Genomic DNA, 22,577 nt, shown 5'->3' with positions numbered 1-22,577 from the left:
TCTCACCTTTACAACAGTTTTTTTCTTCTTCAGAATAATATTTCTCTATTAGGATGGTGCCGGCATTCAGCGTTGTAGATGAATGACCACAACATCGTTGTCTTGTTGACTCTTGCATTGGCATAGACCATCACCAAGTTTGCAAAACAGAATGAAAGTGTAGTGTTTAACAAGGAAAATTTCATTTACAAAACTGAAATATTGAGTAAATATGCACCACTAGATAGCTGACTAAAGCTAACTTATAGCTATGCTAGAGTTTTCTGCCAAAGCTAACTAGCAGCTATAACGTTAGCTAGCATTGCTAGAATTGTGACTTTGCCACAAAATTGACAGAGTAAAAATTCACAAGTAGGAACAACGTTTGTAGCAACTAAATTACCTAGCTATATCGAAAGCAAACTTTACTTGTACTTTATTTTACCTTTAATACTAACGTTATGGGCCATGATGAATTTGTAAACCAATACACTTTGGCAAGCACATTTTCGCCATCTTGTTTCTAGCTACCACCGAGAGCTAGCAATATTTTGCCCACCTGACCAACATAGCAGGCCTAGCCTTCTCCAGGTACCACCTAGGTTTGATTTGGACAGTTATGCATGGTGCATTGACAGATGAAAGCAGCTTGCACCATACTTAACTTGGTTAAAACGATCAATCTTGTTTTTTCATGTCGTGCAATCAGTTGCTGTATCACGACCATTAACCAGTAAAAATACTCCATATCAAGAGTGTAGTTGCAGCAAAACCAATCATAATATACCATTTGCATATAGCTCTGTTATCTGCCCTGTTGGATTATACTCTAAATCATTAGAGTACAAACCAGTGCTCGATCCCTCTGGTATATGGTCTAGCTACAGATCTAGGACTGCTGCCAGGTGCGAACTAGTGCTGACTGAGGGAGCTAGACTTGTTTCGTATATTTTTCCATCATGAAATATTTCAAATACTCAGTGCTTGACTCGGACTGAAATAGGATTCGGTACTCATTTTGGGTGTCAGTACTGCTTATATTTAGGTGCAGGAGCTCCACAATAATTTTGAGCTAATATTCTAGAAGAGAAAGAGGAGCTCAAGCAGTATAATATATTTTCATAACTCAGCTCCGGTAAGCTCCTGCTGAAGTCAAGCCCTGAAAATACTACAACCCTTGCCTAGGTAGGTCCGTTATGATCTCTTCAAAGTGGGTTAACTGTATTGGAGCCATGGTTAGCAAGTTTGCCTCTGGGCTGTTGATGCTCCCTACATTGTGATCAGAAGTGGGATGAGTCTATCAGAGTTGCGTATACACGTGAGGGACTTGTTATGTTGAAGCCAGGGTACATGCTTTTCCGAACAGAGGGGATAGGGTAACAACCCTTGACCTAAGTAGGCCTATTACGATTTCCCCCCCAAGTGGGTTACCGTTTTGGAACAGTGATTAGAAAGTTTGCCTGTGGGCTTTGAGACCCATAGGGGAGTTGCACTGTTGCTGTCTGCTACAATACTTGGTATATATGTGGTAATTAAGTAAATGGGAGACAACATGAAAGACTAATTAACATAACCCACTGGAGTTCGATAGAAACAAAATTGTTTTTTTCACACGGAGAGTATCCTCTTGGTTTATTCAGACCTTGAGAAAAAGCATCAATATCCAAATGAAAACATCAATCGTGGGTAAATAATATATTTTTTAAACAGCTTTACAAACCGGTGCGATAATGTTTTGACCTCTCAGATACCCAAACATCAGTCAACCAACAAAACTGACATTTCTGAGCGTGACCTTGTTACCAACACAACACAACCCTTAAAAAGGTCAAATTTAAAAAACAATGAAATGACCACCAAAAAACAGTGACAGTGATACACTAAATTCAGATCCTTAAAAGATGACTCATCACTCTTGATCTTTTGAAACAGGATACATACTAAGCCATTTAACACTACTGTGAAAACTAACCAACAGCTAGAAAATTAACCTTTGAGTGTACTAGGCCTACCTTTTACCAAGGGAAATCAGCATCACTTGGGGTGAGTTATCAGATTGTATGTATGTATTATTTTAGCCCCTGAAGGGATGTCACCCTGTTAAGGTAACTAAATAGACAACATCCATACATGGTTATTTTGTAAGCTACATTGTGATGGTTTAAGAGGCTTAACTAGCTCCCACACTAATGCATGTCGTGTCAAGATGTTTTCAGAGATTATGTTCTCTCTGCAGTGAAACAAACAACATGATTGGCATTTCACAGTAGCAACATGTGTGCGATACTATCTAACATGCAGGAGACATATTGCTCAAGTAGTTCCCCGCAATACAACACCAATGTAGGACAAACCTTAATATTGGCTGTGCAATGCAATCAAACAAAAGTGCTGATCTGATTGGTCAAAAGACCATTTAGTGAAATGGTCTGCCTGTGTAAATGCAACCAAGTTAATACAAAGGCAAATGTAAAGGGAAGCTTTAAATGTAACACACATTTTACTTTGATACCTATCCAAGCTGAAGAGAAGGCTAAAGTAACACAAATGAAATAGAGATCACTTAGTACATAAAAGTTCCTAAGAGTGGATTCAGACTTCATGATTTTAGGCTGTGTACAGTATACAAAAAGGAAATACTACAGTTTTTGATTTGTCTGTAAAGCCAAATTGATGGCTGTCCTAGTCACTGGGTACAGAAGTTCTGTTGCTAATTGTATAGGTAATTTACAGTGCCCCTACATTGCCATGAAATCTGAACAACAGATTAAATCATTGATTATGCAAAAGAGCGAGTGCATGCTCTTGCCTTTGTGGCATGAACAATTTCATAGGGAATTAAGTTATAACCATTGGCAATATTCAGTATGCGTTTCTATTTGTTCTGGTTTCAACCAGTGGAGCAATTCTAGTGTATTTGTGTATTGACATGATTTTAAATGTATAAGTGCTGGTACAGTAACTGCTCAACAAAACTATATTGAAGTGTGGATTCATATTACAATAATAATTTAAAAAAAGCTTAATTTGAATCCATTTCATTCCATTAACTGTGTATTGCATAGGCTGTTTGCTAGACACTAGATTCCAAAAGCATTAAAACATGAACAAATTTGCTAAGGATTTGTCTATAAATGTTTACATTTTTAATTTAACTAGGCAAGTCAGTTCAGAACACCAGCCAAACCTGGACGACACTGTGCCAATTTTCCGCCACCCTATCTGACTCCCAATCCCGGCCGGTTGTGATACAGCGTGTACTCGAATCAGGGAGTCTGTAGTGACGCCTCTAGCACTAGCAGTGCCTTAGACCGCTGCGCCCCTCTACTGTGTGTGGCAAATGTGCTAAGGATTTGTCTACTGTATGTGGAAATGTCATGAAATTACATTGTGTGTTTAGTACAGGGGTGGAAAACAAAGACATCAAACTCAAAAATACATGCCTAAACTTTTAGGCAATAAGACACTTCGATTATGCATACATTTTGAAAGTGCAGATTTAGTAGGTTCTATTTTTTGGTGTTTAAGTGCATACATTTGTTCTCACGTTTATGACTTTGAAGTAACAGACAGACAATCATTCAGGCAGGACACAGTCTTTTGGTGTGTTTGGAGTTGTAGTGACTCCGCATGTCCTTGCGAAGGCGAAACTTCTCCCCACAGACGCTACAGAGGTACAGGTGCACGTCCATGTGCTTCTCCAGGTGCTCTCCGCTGGGGAAGATTTGAAAGCACACCTGGCAGATAGTCTCCCCGGCTGACAGGTGCGAGGTCATGTGGCGCACATGGTCGTGTTTGAGGAAGGTGCCCTGGTCACACACGGGGCAGACGTAGCGCGCCATGCCCTTGTGCATGTCGGTGTGCAGCCGGAGCTGCCGCTCACGCAGGAATTGCTTGCCGCACGTCTGACAGCTGAACTGCTTCTCCTTGGTGTGGACGGTGTAGTGCTCACGCAGGTGGCAGCGCTGGTAGAAGCCCTTACCACAGATGGCACAGAAATGCTTGCGCCGGTGGTCAGGCTCGACACCGTCATCCTCCAGCAGGACAGGGCGGAACAGCTCCTGCTCGTGGCAGGTCAGACCGTGTTCCAAGGCCAGGCTTTCACTCTGGAAAAGCAGGCCACAGTGGGGGCAGGCCAGTTCGCCCCCCTCCAGCAGCCCATCGTCCATGGCCTGCAGGTCCTCTGGCAGGGGCGTGTCGCCTTCCTCCCCATGAGAGTCAGTGTCCGCACTCTGAGGTTCGCCACAGCGCTCAGCATGCTCCTGCAGTTGCCACCCCTTGATTAGGACCTGGCCACACCTCCCACAGGCACAGATGTGGCCCATGTGGCTGGAGATGTAGTGGGCTGACTGGTACTCCTCCGTGAGAAGTTCTCCACACAGCTCACATGGCAAACCTTCCCCGTCCTTCTTCTCCTCTTTAATCTTGTGCATCTTAGCAGGTATGCCAGAATCCTCATTGCTGGACATGTGCCTTTCAAATGGCTTGTTGCTGTCGTTCATGACGGAAACACCAGCCTTGGGCTCCTGGTCAAATTTAATCGGGTCCTTCATAGTGTCATTGAGTGCACTGTGCCTCACACTGATATCTTCCACCTGGACCACCTTAATGCCATCCATCATCTCGGACACCACGTTTTCTTCCGGCTCCACCTTGATGGCGATATTTCTGGCAGACCCAGGCTCGTTTTCCGTACCAGTTGCCACAGACCTGATCGCCGTGTCGGAGTCAGACTTGTGGTCCGGCCAATCTCCTCTAGCCTTGCAGACCACCCTGTGATCCTCAATCTCCTCAGAGGCTGAGCTCTCCGCCTTGCTGGAATCATTGTCTGCCTCTGCGCTGGTCCTTGGGACCTTGAAGGCCTTACGGTTGGTGCAGGTGAGGATATGCTCAATCAGCAGCTTCTCGCAGCTGAAAACAAAGCCGCAGTCGTCGCAGGTGTATGTGCGTCCGAAGCGGGGGCGCTCTTTTAAGGTGGCGAGCCGGGCGCTGGTCCTCTTGCGCAGGTCACAAGGTTGCTCAGCTACACTGTCTAGAAACGGTGATGCTACTACTACCAAAGGGGGTGCCACTTTCTCCACCACGAGTGGAGGCCTGTTGACTGGGACAGGAATGCTTGGTTGCACAGCAGTAATTGCAACTTTGGGCTTGCTCTCTGGGGCACCTGGCTTCTGCTGCTCATACATGCGGACTCCAAACATCATTTTGCCGATAATTGCCGGGCCAGCGGAGGAAGAGGAGCTGGACGAGGAAGAGGTAGAGGAGGACGGTGTGAGGTTTGAGGCGCTTCCGATGTCCCCGAGGTCCTCCAGGGAGTCAGGGATGTAGTACATCTGCAGGAAGGCCATTGAGGCCTTGAGCTCCTCGAACTCGTAGCTGCCCACCACGATGCGGCCCAAGTACATGAGCTGCAGGATTAGGTCGAAGCACTCCGCGCTAATCTGCATGTTGCTGAGGTCCATGCGCGCCGTCCCCTGTTGGTCTCGGATGAACATCATGCGGAAGTAGGAGCTGCAGGCAGCCAGCATGGCCTTGTGGGCCCGGAAGTAGATGTCGCCGATGGCAATGCAGCAGTCACACAGGAAGCCCCACTCCCGCTGGTTGTTGAACTGCTGCAGGACATGCTCGCTGTGGCTCGGCCTCGCCATCAAACTGGAAAAGGAGCAGAGAGGAGAGAATTAGCAAAGCAATGCTTAAATCTACAGATGCTAAACAACAGCAATGTAGCACCAAATCTGTTCGAAAGCAAGTGTGTAAACTTGTGCAGAGACCAATTGCATGTCTTACGATGTCTTTATAAAGTAAATTAAGCTGTTATTTCTTCATGATACCCCGAGAAAAATAAAAGGTTAAATGCAACAATATAAGAGACATATCTGAATCAGTCTTTTCACAACACAAGAGGAGACCCAATAAACGCAACATAAAAACACAATTGTAGTACTCCACGCTCCTAGGCATTCGATAATTTACAGATGAATGGTTGTTTATTAAATTATTTTTAAAGATTAACACTCATGCCTTAAAAAAGGTGGAATCCACAGGTCGCCCCACTTCTTGTGTTGCGTTTTAACTTTGAATGAATACAATAGGGTTGAGCCCTGAGCCGCCTTGGGCTGGCCTTTTGGGCAAGGTATGTCATTGTGCTAAATCATGCATTTACATTTACATTTAAGTCATTTAGCAGACGCTCGGCTTCGGAGCTGAAGAGGAAAGAAAGTCACCTGCGAGCTACAGCAAACCAAAAGCAAACACAGAGCAAGCTAGCTAACTTGTTTGCAGATAAACTGTCCTGGTAGCAGGGACATCATTTTCAGAAAATAGACAGAAACAAGCATAATTCTCGGTTTTTGGATCTGAATCAACGACACCAAAAGAAGCGAGAAAAAGACTGCTCATGACCAATCCAGAAACTGGATATACGTTGGAATACATTTTGAAAGTTGAAAGAGTGGCGCCGAAATGGCTCCTTTGTCATGGACTGGTGGGTAAGTGTTGGGTGGAGTTTTTAGCCTGCGAGCTACTAATCTTAATGTATACAATGTTGAAGCTAGCAAACACGGCTACTTAGCTGGCAAGCTAACATCTTCTGTATTCAAACTGTTTTGTTCTCAAAGGAATCGAAAGATATCTATGGGATGTAAACAAATTTGTGCGCAAAATTGGAGAAATAAACTTTTTGTGCATATGGAACATTTCTGGGATCTTATTTTAGCTCATGAAATATGGGACCAACACTTTACTTGTATATTTTTGTTCAGTATAGCTTTAGCTAGCTAGCTAACACTAGCTAGTTGAAATAAAGGCATTGGGCTACTCGTGGGTTTTATGCAGTGTTTCCAGCATCCCAGAGTCACCTCTTCACTGTTGACATTGAGTCTGGTACTATTTAATGAAGGTGCCAGTTGAGGACTTGTGAGGTGTCGGTTTCTCAAACTAGATACTCTAATGTACTTGTCCTCTTGCTCAGTTGTGCACCGGGGCCTCCCACTCCTCTTTCTATTCTGGTTAGAGCCAGTTTGCGCTTTTCTATGAAGGGAGTAGTACACAGCGCTGTACGAGATCTTCAGTTTCTTGGCAATTTCTCAGATGAAATAGCCTTCAATTCTCAAAACAAGAATAGACTGACGAGTTTCAGAACAAAGTACCTTGTTTCTGGACATTTTGAGCCTCTAATCGAATCCACAAATGATGCTCAACTAGTCTAAAGAAGGACAGTTTCATTGCTTCTTTAAATCAGAACAGTTTATCTGTGCTAACATAATTGAAAACAAGTTTTTCTAATAAACAATTAGCGTTTTAAAATGATAAACTTGGATTAGCAAAACACAACGTGACATTGGAACACAGGAGTGATGGCTGCTGATCATGGACTTCTGTACTCCTATGTAGATATTCCATTAAATATCATCAGTTTCCAGCTACAATAGTCATTTACCACACTAACAATGTCTATACTGTATTTCTGATCAATTTGATGTCATTTTAATGGACTTTGAAATTAGCTTTTCTAAGTGACCCCAAACGTTTTGAACGGTAGTGTATATTTGTGCCATGTTACTGTACCAAATTTAATAGCTATATGCATTTTTAGTGGTGTTCCTGGGCTGACAATGCTGTAGACCACTTAGCTTTGGCATCAAATCGGACTCTAAAGTCCATTGTGCGAGATGGAAATGTCGAGCTTGATGAAACATCATTGAGCAAGAAAAGCACAGGGGAGAAGTCCAGTGAGCAGAGGATGAGTGTAGCGGGCACACAGGCAGCAGATGCACGCAAATTAAACTTGCAAGTGTGAGTTTGAGCATGCAGAACATCATTACCACATGCAAAATATTCATTTGAGAGCAGAGATTTGTTTTGCAGAGATACTACATGTTGATACTCAGAAGTTACTGAGCTCTCACATACACACGAACACTCCGCACCTGACATAGATTTATCCTCTCACACCAAAAAATGTTGCTCTCGCAACTGCACTCTTACTCATTTTTTATTGCAGGTGACAATTATAGCCAATGAACTTAGTTGTCACTAAATAACACAGCCACAAAGTCACAACGATTATGGCTAAACTCTCTTACTCACTTATTTCTAATAATGTATCTTATTAAAATCTGATTTTGAACTTAACCACACTGCTAACCTTACACCTAACCCTAACCTTAAATTAAGACCAAAAATAAAAAATAAAATGTTTTCATACATTTTTACGATGTGGCTATGTTATTTAGTGGAAACCGGATTTTGATGGTGAAAGTCAAGGTGATGGTGAAGTAGGGACGATAATAAAAAGCTAAGCGCTATCATTTTTCAGACCAGAATCTAACCAACCAGCTAATCAACTACGATTTCAATATTCAATTATCAATAGTTATTTATTTGAGCTTCTGTTATTAAAGCAGGCTATTGATTAGGAAGCTAGGTTAGCGTCAGCTAGCAGAGAGCTAGTTCGTGTTTAACCACAGAAAAGTAACCAGTATCTTTGGTTTAAACAAGAGCACTAGCTAAGTTAATGAGGCGTTGTATGGAAGGAGGGCTTGAAAGACCAATGACTGGGAAGGAGTGCTGGAGGAGGTAGATGGAGATTTGATTACTTTTACTCTGGCAGTTTTGTGCAGCTAGAATTAAAGAGAATGACTTCTAAACATCTCCTTCTCTCCATGCAGGCCCATTTGAACTATGCGGTGGGGAAGTTGCTCTCTGCTTAGCTGACAGAGATAGGAGATACAGGAGTCCACTCTGTACCTCCTCTATGCACATCACTCTGGACTTCTTGCAGGTAACCATGACTTCTATCAATCGCCCCTGTAGTTAATCATTTGTGGAACTGAGAGTTCCTCTAATTGCTTTGATGCTTTATGGAGGAATAGTCATTAGGGCATTAGTCACGTCGACAGGATGACTTGTTCATGATGGCACCGGTGGGTAGGGCTGCCGACTTATCGGCCCCCAACCAATCATAACGGGTGGAGGACAGAGGAGCCTCATAAAGAAGAAGTTACAGGTCTGTGAGAGCCAGAAATCTTGCTTGTTTGTAGGTGACCAAATACTTATTTTCCACCATAATTTGCAAATAAATTCATTAAAAATCCTACAATGTGATTTTCTGGATTTTTCCCCCTCATTTTGTCTGTCATAGTTGAAGTGTACACCTATGATGAAAATTACAGGCCTCTCATCTTTTTAAGTGAGAGAACTTGCACAATTGGTGGCTGACTAAATACTTTTTTGCCCCACTGTACATATGAGATGAGTAATGTAGGGTATGTAAACATTATATAAAGTGGCATTGTTTAAAGTGACTAGTGATACATTTGTTACATCCAATTTTTAACTGTTAAAGTGCCTAGTGATTTGAGTCAGTATGTTGGCAGCAGCCACTCAATGTTAGTGGTGGCTGTTTAACAGTCTGATGGCCTTGACATAGCTGTTTTTCTGTCTCTCAGTCCCAGCTTTGATGCACCTGTACTGACCTCGCCTTCTGGATGATAGCGGGGTGAACAGGCAGTGGCTCGGGTGATTGTTGTCCTTGATGATCTTTTTGGCCTTCCTGTGACATCGGGTGGTGTAGGTGCCTTGGAGGGAATAGCTACGCTGTTTGTATTCGGTCATATTTCCAGTCGCCTTGCCATAATTAAAAGCAGTGGTTCGTGCTTTCAGTTTTTCTGGTTGGGGAAGGTTTTAACTTGTTAAGGACGTGGTACCGAAGTGGGGACCACAATCAGCAGAAATGCTCAAGAGCGCCACCATAGAGGTTGATAAACCTCAAACTTTCATTAAAATTGACATACAATATACTGAATTAAAGCTACACTCGTTGTGAATCTATCCACCAAGTCAGATTTGTAAAATGCTTTTCGGGGAAAGCATGAGAAGCTATTATCTGATACCATGCACCCTCAAAATACTGTACCGTCACCTAAAACGACAGATTTTGCGTTAGCCGTCGCAAACGAAAACGCTGAAATAAAATATAAAACATTCATTACCTTTGACAAGCTTCTTTCTTGGCACTCCTAGATGTCCCATAAACATCATTTAGGGTCTTTTTTCAATTAAATCGGTCCATATATAGCCTAGATATCGAGCTAAGAATTACGTTGCGAGTAAAGAAAAAAAAATTGCATTTCATAACGTAACGTATTTTTTTTTTATTCAAAAAGTTGACGATAAATTTTCACAAAACACTTCAAAATACTTTTGTAATGCAACTTTAGGTATTAGTACACTTTAATAAGCGATAAAATTGATCAGGAGACTATGTTAAATCTGTATCTTCTCCGTGTAGAAAAACATGTCTGACCAGAGGTCGACCAAAAATCAGGGCGGAGCCATCAGGGAAGATGTTCCCTTGTTTGGGTTAGACCAAGAATCAATTGCGAATCAAATGACATGACTCTAGACACCCTTTGGAAGCTGTAGGCAATATAAACTCGGCTCTATTTCATTCGGTTCACTTTTAACAATTGCCTGTAGTCGCGGAAGGATAAATTTTTCCATTTTCAGTGAACAGATTTCCATGCACTTTTGGATGAAACGCCCGTTCTGTAAATGCCACAGACATGATTTAAACAGTTTTGGAAACGTCTGAGTGTTTTCTATCCACACATACTAATCATTTGCATGTACTATATTCCTGGCATGAATAGCAGGGCGCTGAAATGTTGCGCGATTTTTTACAAAAAGCTGCGAAAAGCTGCATGAATTCTCAGTCGCTGTTGGTACTACATCACAGATGCACTTGCTAATGAACTTGCTCACCAAATCAGCCTATACATCAATGTTGTTGTTCAACGCTATCCAGAACACATCACAGTCCACGTGATCGAAGCAATCTTGAAGCGTGGAATCAGAATGGTTGGACCAGCGTTGAACAGACCTGAGCACGGGCGTTTCCTGTTTTATAGGCTGGGAGCAACAAAATGGAGTCGTGGTCAGATTTCCCAAAAGGAGGGTGAGGATGGCTTTGTATGCGTCACGGAAGATAGAGTAACAACGATCCAGAATTTTCCCTGCCTAGGTTGCGCCTTCAATATGCCGATAAAATTTAGGGAGCCTTGTTTTCCGATTAGCCTTGTTAAAATCCCCAGCTACAATAAATGCAGCCTCAGGATATGTGGTTTCCAGTTTACATAGAGTCCAATGAAGTTCGTTCAGGGCAGACACCTCGACTGCTTGGGGGGGTGTACACGACTGTGATTATAATCAAAGAGAATTCTCTTGGTGGATAATGCATGTCGGCATTTGATTGTAAGGAATTCTAGGTCAGGTGAACAAAAGGACTTGAGTTCCTGTATGTTGTTATGATTATATGATCACACCACGACTCCTTAATCACAAGGCATACACCCCTGCCCTTCTTCTTACCAGAGAGATGTTTGTTTCTGTCTGCATGATGCGTGAAGAAACCAGGTGGCTGTGCCGACTCCGATAACGTATCCCGAGTGAGCCATGTTTCCGTGAAACAGAGAATGTTAAAATCTCTGATGTCTCTCTGCCACTGGATCCTAGACTTCCTGATGGGCTGCCCCCAGGTGGTAAGGGCAGGTAACAACACATCTGCCACACTGATCGTCAACACGTGGGCCCCCAAGGGGTGCGTGCTCAGTGCCCTCCTGTACTCCCTGTTCACCAATGACTGCAAGACCATGCACAACTTCAACACCATCATTAAGGCCTGATCACTGACAACGATGAGACAGCCTATAGGGAGGAGGTCAGAGACCTGACCATGTGGTGTAAGGACAACAACCTCTCCCTCAACGTGATCGAGACAAAATAGATGATTGTGGTCTACAGGAAAAAGAGGACCGAGCATGCCCCCATTCTCATCGACGGCGCTGAAGTGGAGCAAGATGAGAGCGTCAAGTTCCTTGGCATCTACATCACCAACAAACTAACATGGTCCAAGCACACCAAGACAGTCGTGAAGAGGGCATGACAAAACCTATTCCCCCTCAGGAGACTGAACAGATTTGGCATGGGTCCTCAGATCCTCAAAAGATTTTACAGCTGCACCATCGAGAGCATCCTGACGGGTTGCTAGAGGGTACGAGCGTACGGCCCAGTACGTCACTGGGGCCAAGCTTCCTGCTATCCAGGACCTCTACACAAGGCGGTGTCAGAGCAAGGCCCACAAAATTGTCAAAGACAACAGTCACCCAAGTCATAGACTCTTCTCTCTGCTACCGCACGGCAAGCGATACCAGCGCACCAAGTCTAGGTCAAGAGGCTTCTAAACAGCTTCTACCCAAAGTCATAATGATCCTGAGGAGCTCATCAAATGGCTACCCAGACTATTTGCACACCACATGCTGCTACTCTCTGTTATTATCTATGCATAGCCATTTTAACAACTCTACCTGCGTGTACATTATTATCTCAATTACCTCGACACCGGTGCCCCCCCACATTGACTCTGTACCGGTACCCCTTGTATATAGCCTTCACATTGACTCTGTACCGTAGCGCCCTGTATATAGCCTCCACATGGAGTCTGTACCAGTACCCCCTGTATATAGCCTCCACATGGACTCTGTACCGTAACACCCTTTATATAGCCTCCACATTGACTCTGTAACTTAGCACCCTGTATATAGCCTCCACATTGACTCTGTACCAGTACCCCATGTATATAGCCTCCACATTGACACAGTACCGGTACCCCTTGTATCTAGCCTCCACAATGACACAGTACCGGTACCCCTTGTATATAGCCTTCACATTGACTCTGTACCGTAGCGCCCTGTATATAGCCTCCACATGGAGTCTGTACCAGTACCCCCTGTATATAGCCTCCACATTGACACAGTACCGGTACCCCTTGTATCTAGCCTTCACATTGACTCTGTACCGTAACACCCTTTATATAGCCTCCACATTGACTCTAACGTAGCACCCTGTATATAGCCTCCACATTGACTCTGTACCAGTACCCCATGTATATAGCCTCCACATTGACACAGTACCGGTACCCCTTGTATCTAGCCTCCACAATGACACAGTACCGGTACCCCTTGTATATAGCCTTCACATTGACTCTTTAACGTAGCACCCTGTATATAGCCTCCACATTGACTCTGTAATGTAGCACCCTGTATATAGCCTCCACATTGACTCTGTACCGTAACACCCTGTATATAGCCTCCACATTGACTCTGTACCATAACACCTTGTATATAGCCTCCACATTGACTCTGTACCGTAACACCCTGTATATAGCCTCCACATTGACTCTGTACCATAACACCTTGTATATAGCCTCCACATTGACTCTGTACCGTAACACCTTGTATATAGCCTCCACATTGACTCTGTACCGTAACACCTTTTATATAGCCTTCACATTGACTCTGTAACGTAACACCCTGTATATAGCCTCCACATTGACTCTGTACCGTAACACCTTGTATATAGCCTCCACATTGACTCTGTAACGTAGCACCCTGTATACAGCTCCGCTACTGTTATTCTCTGCTGCTCTTTAATTATTTGTTTTTCTCATCTCTTACTTTTTTTGTAGGTATTTTCTTAAAACTGAATCTTAAGGGCTTGTAAGTAAGCATTTCACTGTAAGGTCTACCTACACCTGTTGTATTTGGGGCATGCAACAAATATCAATGTTATTAACTATTATCAACTGCTGTCTATTTGGTTAGAAAGATGGTTCTATACAGAGGATAATTCTGTACTGAATGGAGAGCCATCCTCCTATAGGTTGACTTCATCCATACACACACACACACACACACACACACACACACACACACACACACACACACACACACACACACACACACACACACACACACACACACACACACACACACACACACACACACACACACACACACACACACACACACACACACAGGTAAGGGATGAAGGGAACCTGTAGGAGGATAGCTCTCCATGACAAGGGTTGGGCGTGAAATGACAGTAGGCTGTTTAATACTAAGCCGTACTGACTGATGAGTGGCATGGATTGGTACTCGACTCAGTCCCACACAGTATGTTATCATTTATTTAGCTAACTGATTATCCATAGTTGCCTCTTTTGATACAGCAACAGTCTTAAAATACACTGTTACCTTGAATGCAACATTAAGATGTTAAACTTTCCAACTCCAAATGAACTCTATGACATTCCCTATTTTTACTCTCTCTCTCACTGCAGTTGTTCTCAGATGATGGATCAGTGTGTGTAGAAAACATATCTGACAAGGTTAGTCAGGCTTCTACTTCATCACCCTGGACCACTACACCTACGAGGCAGAGGATGCCAATTTTTACCTGTGTGTTACCTTTGACCTTGACATAACTTTCTAAGGCTTTTGGGGTCATGGGTGTTCCCTAACTCATTTTGTGCCTTACACAACTTAACACATATGTATCCATTCACCTTCCTCAGTCCTGACCTGGGGTATCAAACTCCAATATTTGTGAAATCAGAGGAAGGCTTCAACAGCAGAGGGACATCAGGGAAATGGGCGTCTTTGTTTTTACTAAGACGTGGCTTACGAACAATAAACTCGACTCTGCTATACATCCGGACGGCTTCTCCATATTTCGATTGGATCGAGTGGTGGCTTCTGGTAAGTCAGGGTTAGGGGCTGTGCTTTCTCAAACAATTCCTGGTGTCCCGAAGTTGAAAACATTGCAATACTCTTCACCCCACCTGGAGTTTCTGATGTTTAAATGCAAACCCCACTATATGCTGAGGGAATTCACGTGTTTTATTATCACATCTGTGTACATACCGCCACAAGCAAAACCAAGGCGGCACTCAGCGAACTGTAAAGGATCATTAGCCTGCAAGAATCCTCTCACGCGGAAGTAGTCTTTATTGTTGCGGGTGACTTTCAAATCAAACCAGTCTAAAACAAATGTTGCCAAAGAAATCACCAACATGTATCCTGCCCCACAAGAGGATCCAGCGTGCTTGACCATGTATACACAAACATCCATTTAAAAAAAGATTTTACCTTTATTTAATTTGACTAATATTATGGTATTTCTATTCAGAGAAAAATTAAAAACGAAACCCCCATGGTTTCCGATAGGGTGGAATGGAAAATACGGCGCTGTACAACGTGACGGTCGGGGGTAGGCTACGGGATTGGAGGAGCCTAAATGGTTTGCCTTCATTAGACAGATTTGTACCAAGATTTCTGTAAATCAGCAATATTTATTCCCATAATAATTCGTTATGGATCCATAACTAAATAATCATCTGCATTTTGAAAGAGTATTTTTTATCATTATTATATTGATGAAATGTGTTTTTGTTTATTAGGTTACTATGCAATATACAATACTGTAGTAAACATTTTTTTTACTGTAGTAAACATGGGAAAGTGCCTAATTCCTTACATAAGGGAGAGCAGTCTGTACTACAGAATGCGGGGCACGCAGGAGACCAGTGTTATAAAGCGTTCCCAAAGTAAACTGCCTGCTACTCAGGCCCAGAAGCTAGGATATGCATATAATTGGTAGATGTGGATAGGAGGTGCTCTACAGTTTCCAGAACTGTTAAAATAATGTCTGTGAGTATAACAGAACTGAAATGGCAGGCTAGAACCTGAGGAAAATCCATCCAGGAAGTGCTATTATTTTGAAATGGGTGTTTTTCCATTGAAAGCCAATCCACCATTTAAAGGGATAGGACCGAGATTCCATTCCCTATGGACTCCACTAGCTGTGCACAATCTTTAGACATTGTTTCTGGCCTTTATTCTGAAAATTGAGGGAGAATGAGCTGTTTCAATGAGAAGTCCCCAACCTGTTTGGTGCGTAATCCCGAGAGCGCGTCTTTCTTGTTTTTCATTTATATTGACGACACTATTGTCCGGTTTAAATATGATTGATTATTTAGGCTAAAAACAACCTGATGATTGATTATAAACATCGTTTCACATGTTTCTAAGAACTTTACGGATACGATTTGGAATTTTCATCTGCCTCTTGTGACCGCACTTGGGCCATTGGATTATTGAACAAAACACGCCAACAAAATTGAGGTTTTTGGATATAAAGAGGGACTTTATCGAACAAAACAAACATTTGTGTAACTGGGAGTTTTGTGAGTACAACCATATGAAGATCATCAAAGTGATTCATTTTATTGCTACTTCTGACTTTCATGACTAATCTACTTGGCTGCTAACTGTTTGTAAAGTTGTGTGTGCGGAGCGCTGTCCTCAGATAATCACATGGTTTGCTTTCGCCGTAAAGCCTTTTTGAAATCTGACACGGTGGCTGGATTAACAATTAAGTGAAGCTTAAGGTTAGTGATTCATTTCTCTCTATTTCTGCTTTTTGTGACTCCTCTCGTTGGCTGGAAAAATGGCTGTGTTTTTCTGTGACTTGGCTCTGACATAACATAATCTTTTGGTTTGCTTGCGCTATAAAGCCTTTTTTAAATCGGGCACTGTGGTGGGATCAACAAGAAGTGTATATATAAAATGGTGTAAAATATTTGTATGTTTGAGGAATTTTAATGTTGGGATTTCTGTTGTTTTGAATTTGGCGCCCTGCACTTTCACTGGTTGTTGTTCTATCGATCCCGTTGGCGGGATCTCAGCCCAAAGAGGTGAAAGACTGTGCATCCGTATTCATCGACCTGGCCAAGGCATTCGACTCTGTCAATCACCACATTCTTATCAGCAGACTCAACAGCCTTGGTTTCTCAAATTACTGCCTTGACTGGTTAACCAACTACTTCTCAGACAGAGTTCAGTGTGTCAAATCGTTGTCCGGACCTCTGGCAGTCTCTATGGGGGTGCCACGGGGTTCAGTTCTCGGGACGACTCTCTTCTCTCTTCTCAATTATGTCACTCTTGCTGCTGGTGATTCTCTGATCCACCTCTACGCAGACAACACCATTCTGTATACTTCTGCCCCTTCTTTGGACACTGTGCTAACTAACCTCCAGTCGAGCTTCAATGCAATACAACTCTCCTTACATGACCTCCAACTGCTCTTAAATGCAAGCAAAACTAAATGCATTCTCTTCAACCGATCGCTGCTAGCACCTGCCCACCCGTCCAGCATCACTACTCTGGACGGTACTGACCTAGAGTATATGGACAACTACAAATACCTAGGTGTCTGGTTAGACTGTAAACTCTCCTTCCAGACTCACATTAAGCATCTCCAACCCAAAATGAAATCTAGAATCGGCTTCCTATTTCGCAACAGAGCATCCTTCACTCATGCTGCAAAACATACCCTCGTAAAACTGTCCTACCGATCCTTGACGATGTCTTACAAAATAGCCTCCAACACTCAACTCAAGAAATTGGATGCAGTCTATCACAGTTCCACCCGTTTCGCTGAAGCTGGAGACTCATATCTCCCTCACTAGCTTTAAGCACCAGCTGTCAGAGCAGCTCACAGATCCTTGCACCTGTACACAGCCCATCTGTAAATAGCCCATACAACTACCTCATCCCCATACTGTATTTATTTTGCTCCTTTGCACCCCAGTAACTATACTTGCATATTCATCTTCTGCACATCTACCACTCTAGTGTTTAATTGCTATATCATAATTACCTTGCCACTATGGCCTATTTTATTGCCTTATCCCTTATATTATCTCATTTGCACACTGTGTATATACTTTTTCTACTGTATTATTGACTGCATGTTTGTTTATTCCATGTGTAACTGTATTGTCGTGTGTGTTGAACTGCTTTGCTTTGTCTTGGCCAGGTCGCAGTTGTAAATGGGAACTTGTTCTCAACTAGCCTACCTGGTTGAATAAAGGTGAAATAAAATAAAACCTCTGGGACTTGTTGGATTGGAGGGTGAGGGCTAGATCCATTCCCCCAGAAATGTCTTAATGCAGCTGGTGGCGACACCAGATACTGACTGTTACTTTTGACCCCCCCCCCTTTGTTTAGGGACACATTATTGCATTTCTGTTAGTCACATGTCTGTAGAACTTGTTCAGTTAATGTCTCAGTTGTTGAATATTGTTATGTTCATACAAATATTTACACATGTTAAGGTTTTTTCAAATAAACACAGTTGACATTGAGAGGACGTTTCTTTTTTTGCTGTGTTTATGTCAAGGAAACAACTTTATAGGTGTAAGCAATAGAGTGAATGCACTTTGAAGTAAATCTCAGCCCTGTTAAAGTGGAAATATGTAACTTTTGGGGGGACCAGACCAAATTAACATAGAAATGTGAGTTATAGATCTGTCATTTGCATTGTAAGCAAGTCTAAGAAGCGGCAGATCTGTTCTATGTGCCCTATTTCTATGCTTTCAGTTATTATTTTTTTTAACACATTTTTTCTTTAACTAGGCAAGTCAGTTAAGAACTCATTTTTATTCACAATGACGGCCGACCCCAGCCAAACCCTAACGACGCTGGGACAATTGTGCACCGCCCTATGGGACTCCCAATCATGACCAGTTGTGATACAACCTGGAATTGAAACATGGTCTGTAGTGACGCTTCTAGCACTGAGATGCCATGCCTTAGACCACGGTCACACTTGGGATCCGTAAGTTTAGTTTTTATGTCTTTTACTATTGATTTTGTACACCAGCTTCAAACAGTTGAAAATACAATATACAAAAGATATTTCACAGTGGTTTAGATGGTACAATGATTCTCTACACTATACTAGCTGATTTTGCCATAAACTGAAATTAGGCCAACTATTACAATTTCGCTAACTAGGAAATGGCTGAGTGATTTTTTCATAGTCTAACTTTAAATGTACACAAAATATTTTATTTTATCATAGTGATTCAGGATTATCATTAAAAAATAGGTTAACATGCCTCACCAATATTAGACAACTTCACAGAAAGCTCTTGAAAAAAGTAAATCAACTCAATGATGAGAACAGTAAGATTAACCAATACGTGACTGGACACAGTGGCGTAACGGGAAGATCGGAATACCATGAACCAAAAGGTTGTGAGTTCAAATCCCAGGTGAGATAATGTTGAATATTTGCTGTATAAATGAACATGCACAATGTAATCATCTACTTTCAGTGTGTAAAATACATCAATTAAAATCACTGTGTATGTGAGTCTCCCCAACAGACAAAGAGCTATGAATTGATCAGTGGTTCACCAATCAGGGCCTTGATGTTAGGCAGTGTCAGTGGAAAGCCATAAGACTCCTGAACATCTAATCAAATGGCTACCTAGACTATTTTGACAGTGCAGCAGTATCTAACAGGTAATATCTAACAAAACCTAATATCTAACACATTCGGCAACAAAACCAACACAATCTAGTAAATGAATAGGATGAGAAAGTAGAAGTATAAAATATATGGATGAGTGGCTAAGATGCAATAGATAGTGAAGGATACAGAATATGCATGAGATGAGTAATGCGAGATATGTAAACATTCTAAAAGTGGCATTATTAAAGTGACTAGTGTTCAATTTATTAAAGTGGCCAATGATATCAAGTGTGTAGCTAGGCAGCCGCCTCTCTGTGCTAGTGGTGGCTGTTTAACAATCTGATGGCCTTTAGCTTTGATGCGAGGTGAACAGGTACTTGTAACTTTTATTTCTTATTCTTATGTTTTAAACTGCATTGTTGGTTAAGGGCTTGTAAGTAAGCATTTCACTGTAAGGTGAATTCAGCGCATGTGACTAATAAAATTTGATAGGCTCGGAAACAGCAACAAGGTGTAATTAAACTCTTTGGGGGTTCAATTACACCTGACAACTGATACACAGAAATGATCCCATAAAACGTGTCTAGAACATTAACATCTTAGATTCTGATAAAATGGTAACCATATTCTGGGTAGGATCTATGTGACATTATGTAGATGGTCTCTTAGAAACATTCATTACACATCACACAAACATTCCTATGAAAACGTTATTTAATGACCTAATGAGATTCTTAAGGAACCTTCTCTAAGGTTGTGGGGACGTTCTTGTTAGCTGGGGTGGGCCTTCAACCAGAGGGTACAATAGGGACAAATCTGCTGTGATTCGGTTATTCTAACAAGGCCCTTAATCCCTATACTCCAGGCGTGCTACACCGTGGCAGACTCTGGCATCCAGCCACTCAGTGCGTGTGTACCTTGGGAAGCAAAAAGGACCAGTTTCTATATAGCTTATCATTTTTGATGTGATATACAGCCAGCCTGTCAATGACATATGTTCTACAGTGTTGACATAGAGGGGTTCAGTCTGCAATAACTAAGCATTTGTAGCCTTTTTATTTTAAGCCTTAGCTGACTAAAATCCACTCCATAGTGAAAGAAGTTGAGTTCATCAGAAATGCCTTTCAGGTCTTCAAGCCTAAATCTATAACAGTCTAGAATGCATTTGAACGTAGTTGACCACAATGAACTATCTGCCATCATCAATGGTCTACTTTGAGAATGTGCAGTCAGTAAAAATAACCTCATGTTTGTGGTTCAAAACAGCAGTTTTTTTGTCAGGACTCCACGACGACTCAAATTGAGAGGTTTTACATCCCACCCACGCATCTTCATTGGCCTAATTTGGAGACTGTCGCGCGGACATCATGTCTGTCAATCATACCACAATAAATAGTAATAATCAGCTAGACAGATTTACAATCATTCCGATCGGAGCAACAGAGTGGTACTTCTTGAAAATATCGGGGAACCAAACAAAGTGAAACCAAAATGGAGAGCTCCACGGCAGTGTTGTCGGAAATGTCACGCAAGCACGCACAGCCACCCCGCGCTGCTTCCCGCATTCACGCTAGGTGAAAAAAGGCACAAGGTTTTTCCAAACGCCGGAATGTTGACCCTGTGAAAACACTGAATAAATACTCACCGAAAACAAAGGTGGCCGACTGTGGCTGTAGTAAAACTCAAGTTGGGTTGTACTGTCCAGAAGTTCCACCTGAACCGCTTTTATCCAAGCATAAAGTTGTGACGAGAATAATCGCGATGGCGAAGCCCCTTCTGCAGCAGGGATGACTGAATTTCCGCACAGCCGCTGTTTGAGCTCGTTCACCGCACTGAGCCTGATCGAGCCCCACTCACGCAAATCCAACCCTCTCGAGACTGCACAGTAGAGTAACAAGGCAGGTAACATTACTCAGTTGAACGCTTGCAGTTAAAATGGACGAACATAGAAAATGTGATTTATGTGATAATGGCATAGTAGGCTAGTTATTATATTATACATGTAGGCCTGTACAATTGAATTAGGCATATCTTCCTCATCATTAATTTGATTAATAGCCAATGTGTATTGCCTTTCGTCTCCACATGCACAGGCATTTACTATAATGACCGCCGATTATGTTTAGGCTACATTTCAGCATAAAGGCAAATTAGAATAAACTTTGACATCTCCAAGGCATACGTTAATTAGAACTTTGCTGCACCCATTGGCTGAGCATGGCATGTACATTTTATGATCTATTAGAAAGTGTTCTCTGCTGCAAAGTTTGTTAACGAACATCATATTTTTATTAGGATGGCGTAAAACACTATGTGCAAAAATAAATAGATACGTGCGTTCGCTACCCAGACAGGTGATTTTTACACATTTTATGACCTGACAGAAAATGTACATGGGACACACTCTTTTCACGCATTTTGCCCGGTGGGCAGTCCCATACGTGGGCGTCGGTTTCAAAGTGCAATGACTGTCCCAATGGCATGGGATTGTCCGATGCACGTCAACGTTCTACGGAGGCTGGGTCCAGTTGTTTTAGCTAACATTCCACTCCCTACCACTCCGGTCATTTCCCATGTCTTTGGCAAATGCCATGGAGTAGCCTACAAGGAGTGGAATGAACGAGCTGAACTGAGACCATAACCAGGCAACTCCACCTGGGATCTAATTCATACATTAAGCTATGATGGGTTTATACTTTATAGTTTACTTTAGCAATAATACACGAGAGGCCATGTTTTATGACATTTTTATCATGGCTGTGTATTATTGCTTTTATACATTGGGTTAACAGCATTAAAAATCAAGATTATTTCCCAAACGATCAGTTTTTAAACAAAACATTCACTAACACTGGTTATCAAGTGACATTTTAGGCATTCTCTGATCATGACTTATTTTGTGTTTATTAGGATATAGCATCAAGTACTAGGATTAGGATATACAGTGTCTGAGTGTCTCATAGTGTTAGTGTAAGAGTATCGTTCCATAGTATAGTAATTCCATACCCAGCATTTGGAATTCAGTTTATGTCCTCCCACTGCTAAAGGGTGGAGATCCCTCAGATGCTAATAACAATCGTCCTATCCCCAAACTCCCTGTCCTGGTCAAAGTCTATGAATCCCCAGTGAACTCACTATCCTGGCCAAGGTCTATGAATCCGTAGTGAACTCACAGTTAAAAAACTTATTGAAAAGAACATACTGAGCGGGGTTCATTCTTGCTTTAGATCGGGGCACAGCACCACAACTGCAGCTATGGCAGTGGCAAACAACATCATTAATGCACTTGATAAAAAGCAACGTTGTGCTGCTCTGTTTGTGAATTTATTAAAGGCCTTTGATTCCGTTGACCATGAATAGTTGCTAGCTAAACTCAGTAACATTGGTCTCAGTGAAGGGGCAGTAAATTGGTTTAGGAACTACCTTTCTGACAGAAC

The 22,577-nt window shown here is 42.2% G+C and overlaps 1 protein-coding gene across 1 annotated transcript; it reads right to left on the bottom strand.

Moving 5' to 3' along the window:
• Positions 1-1,592: 1,592 nt before the first annotated feature.
• On the bottom strand, positions 1,593-21,263 carry LOC123995647 (zinc finger and BTB domain-containing protein 1-like). The gene is made up of 2 exons (XM_046299298.1): positions 20,786-21,263; positions 1,593-5,631 (listed from the first exon to the last, which is right to left on the bottom strand). Exon 2 carries the CDS (start codon positions 5,625-5,627, stop codon positions 3,561-3,563), a length of 2,067 nt encoding a protein of 688 aa, XP_046155254.1. The 5' UTR covers positions 5,628-5,631; positions 20,786-21,263; the 3' UTR covers positions 1,593-3,560.
• Between the last annotated feature and the right edge of the window lie 1,314 nt (positions 21,264-22,577).

This window comes from Oncorhynchus gorbuscha, linkage group LG14, assembly GCF_021184085.1.
Source record: "Oncorhynchus gorbuscha isolate QuinsamMale2020 ecotype Even-year linkage group LG14, OgorEven_v1.0, whole genome shotgun sequence".
Classification (NCBI taxonomy): Eukaryota; Metazoa; Chordata; class Actinopteri; order Salmoniformes; family Salmonidae; genus Oncorhynchus; species Oncorhynchus gorbuscha.
Note: the sequence above shows the minus strand (reverse complement) of the source record. Positions and strands in the feature narration are given on the sequence as shown.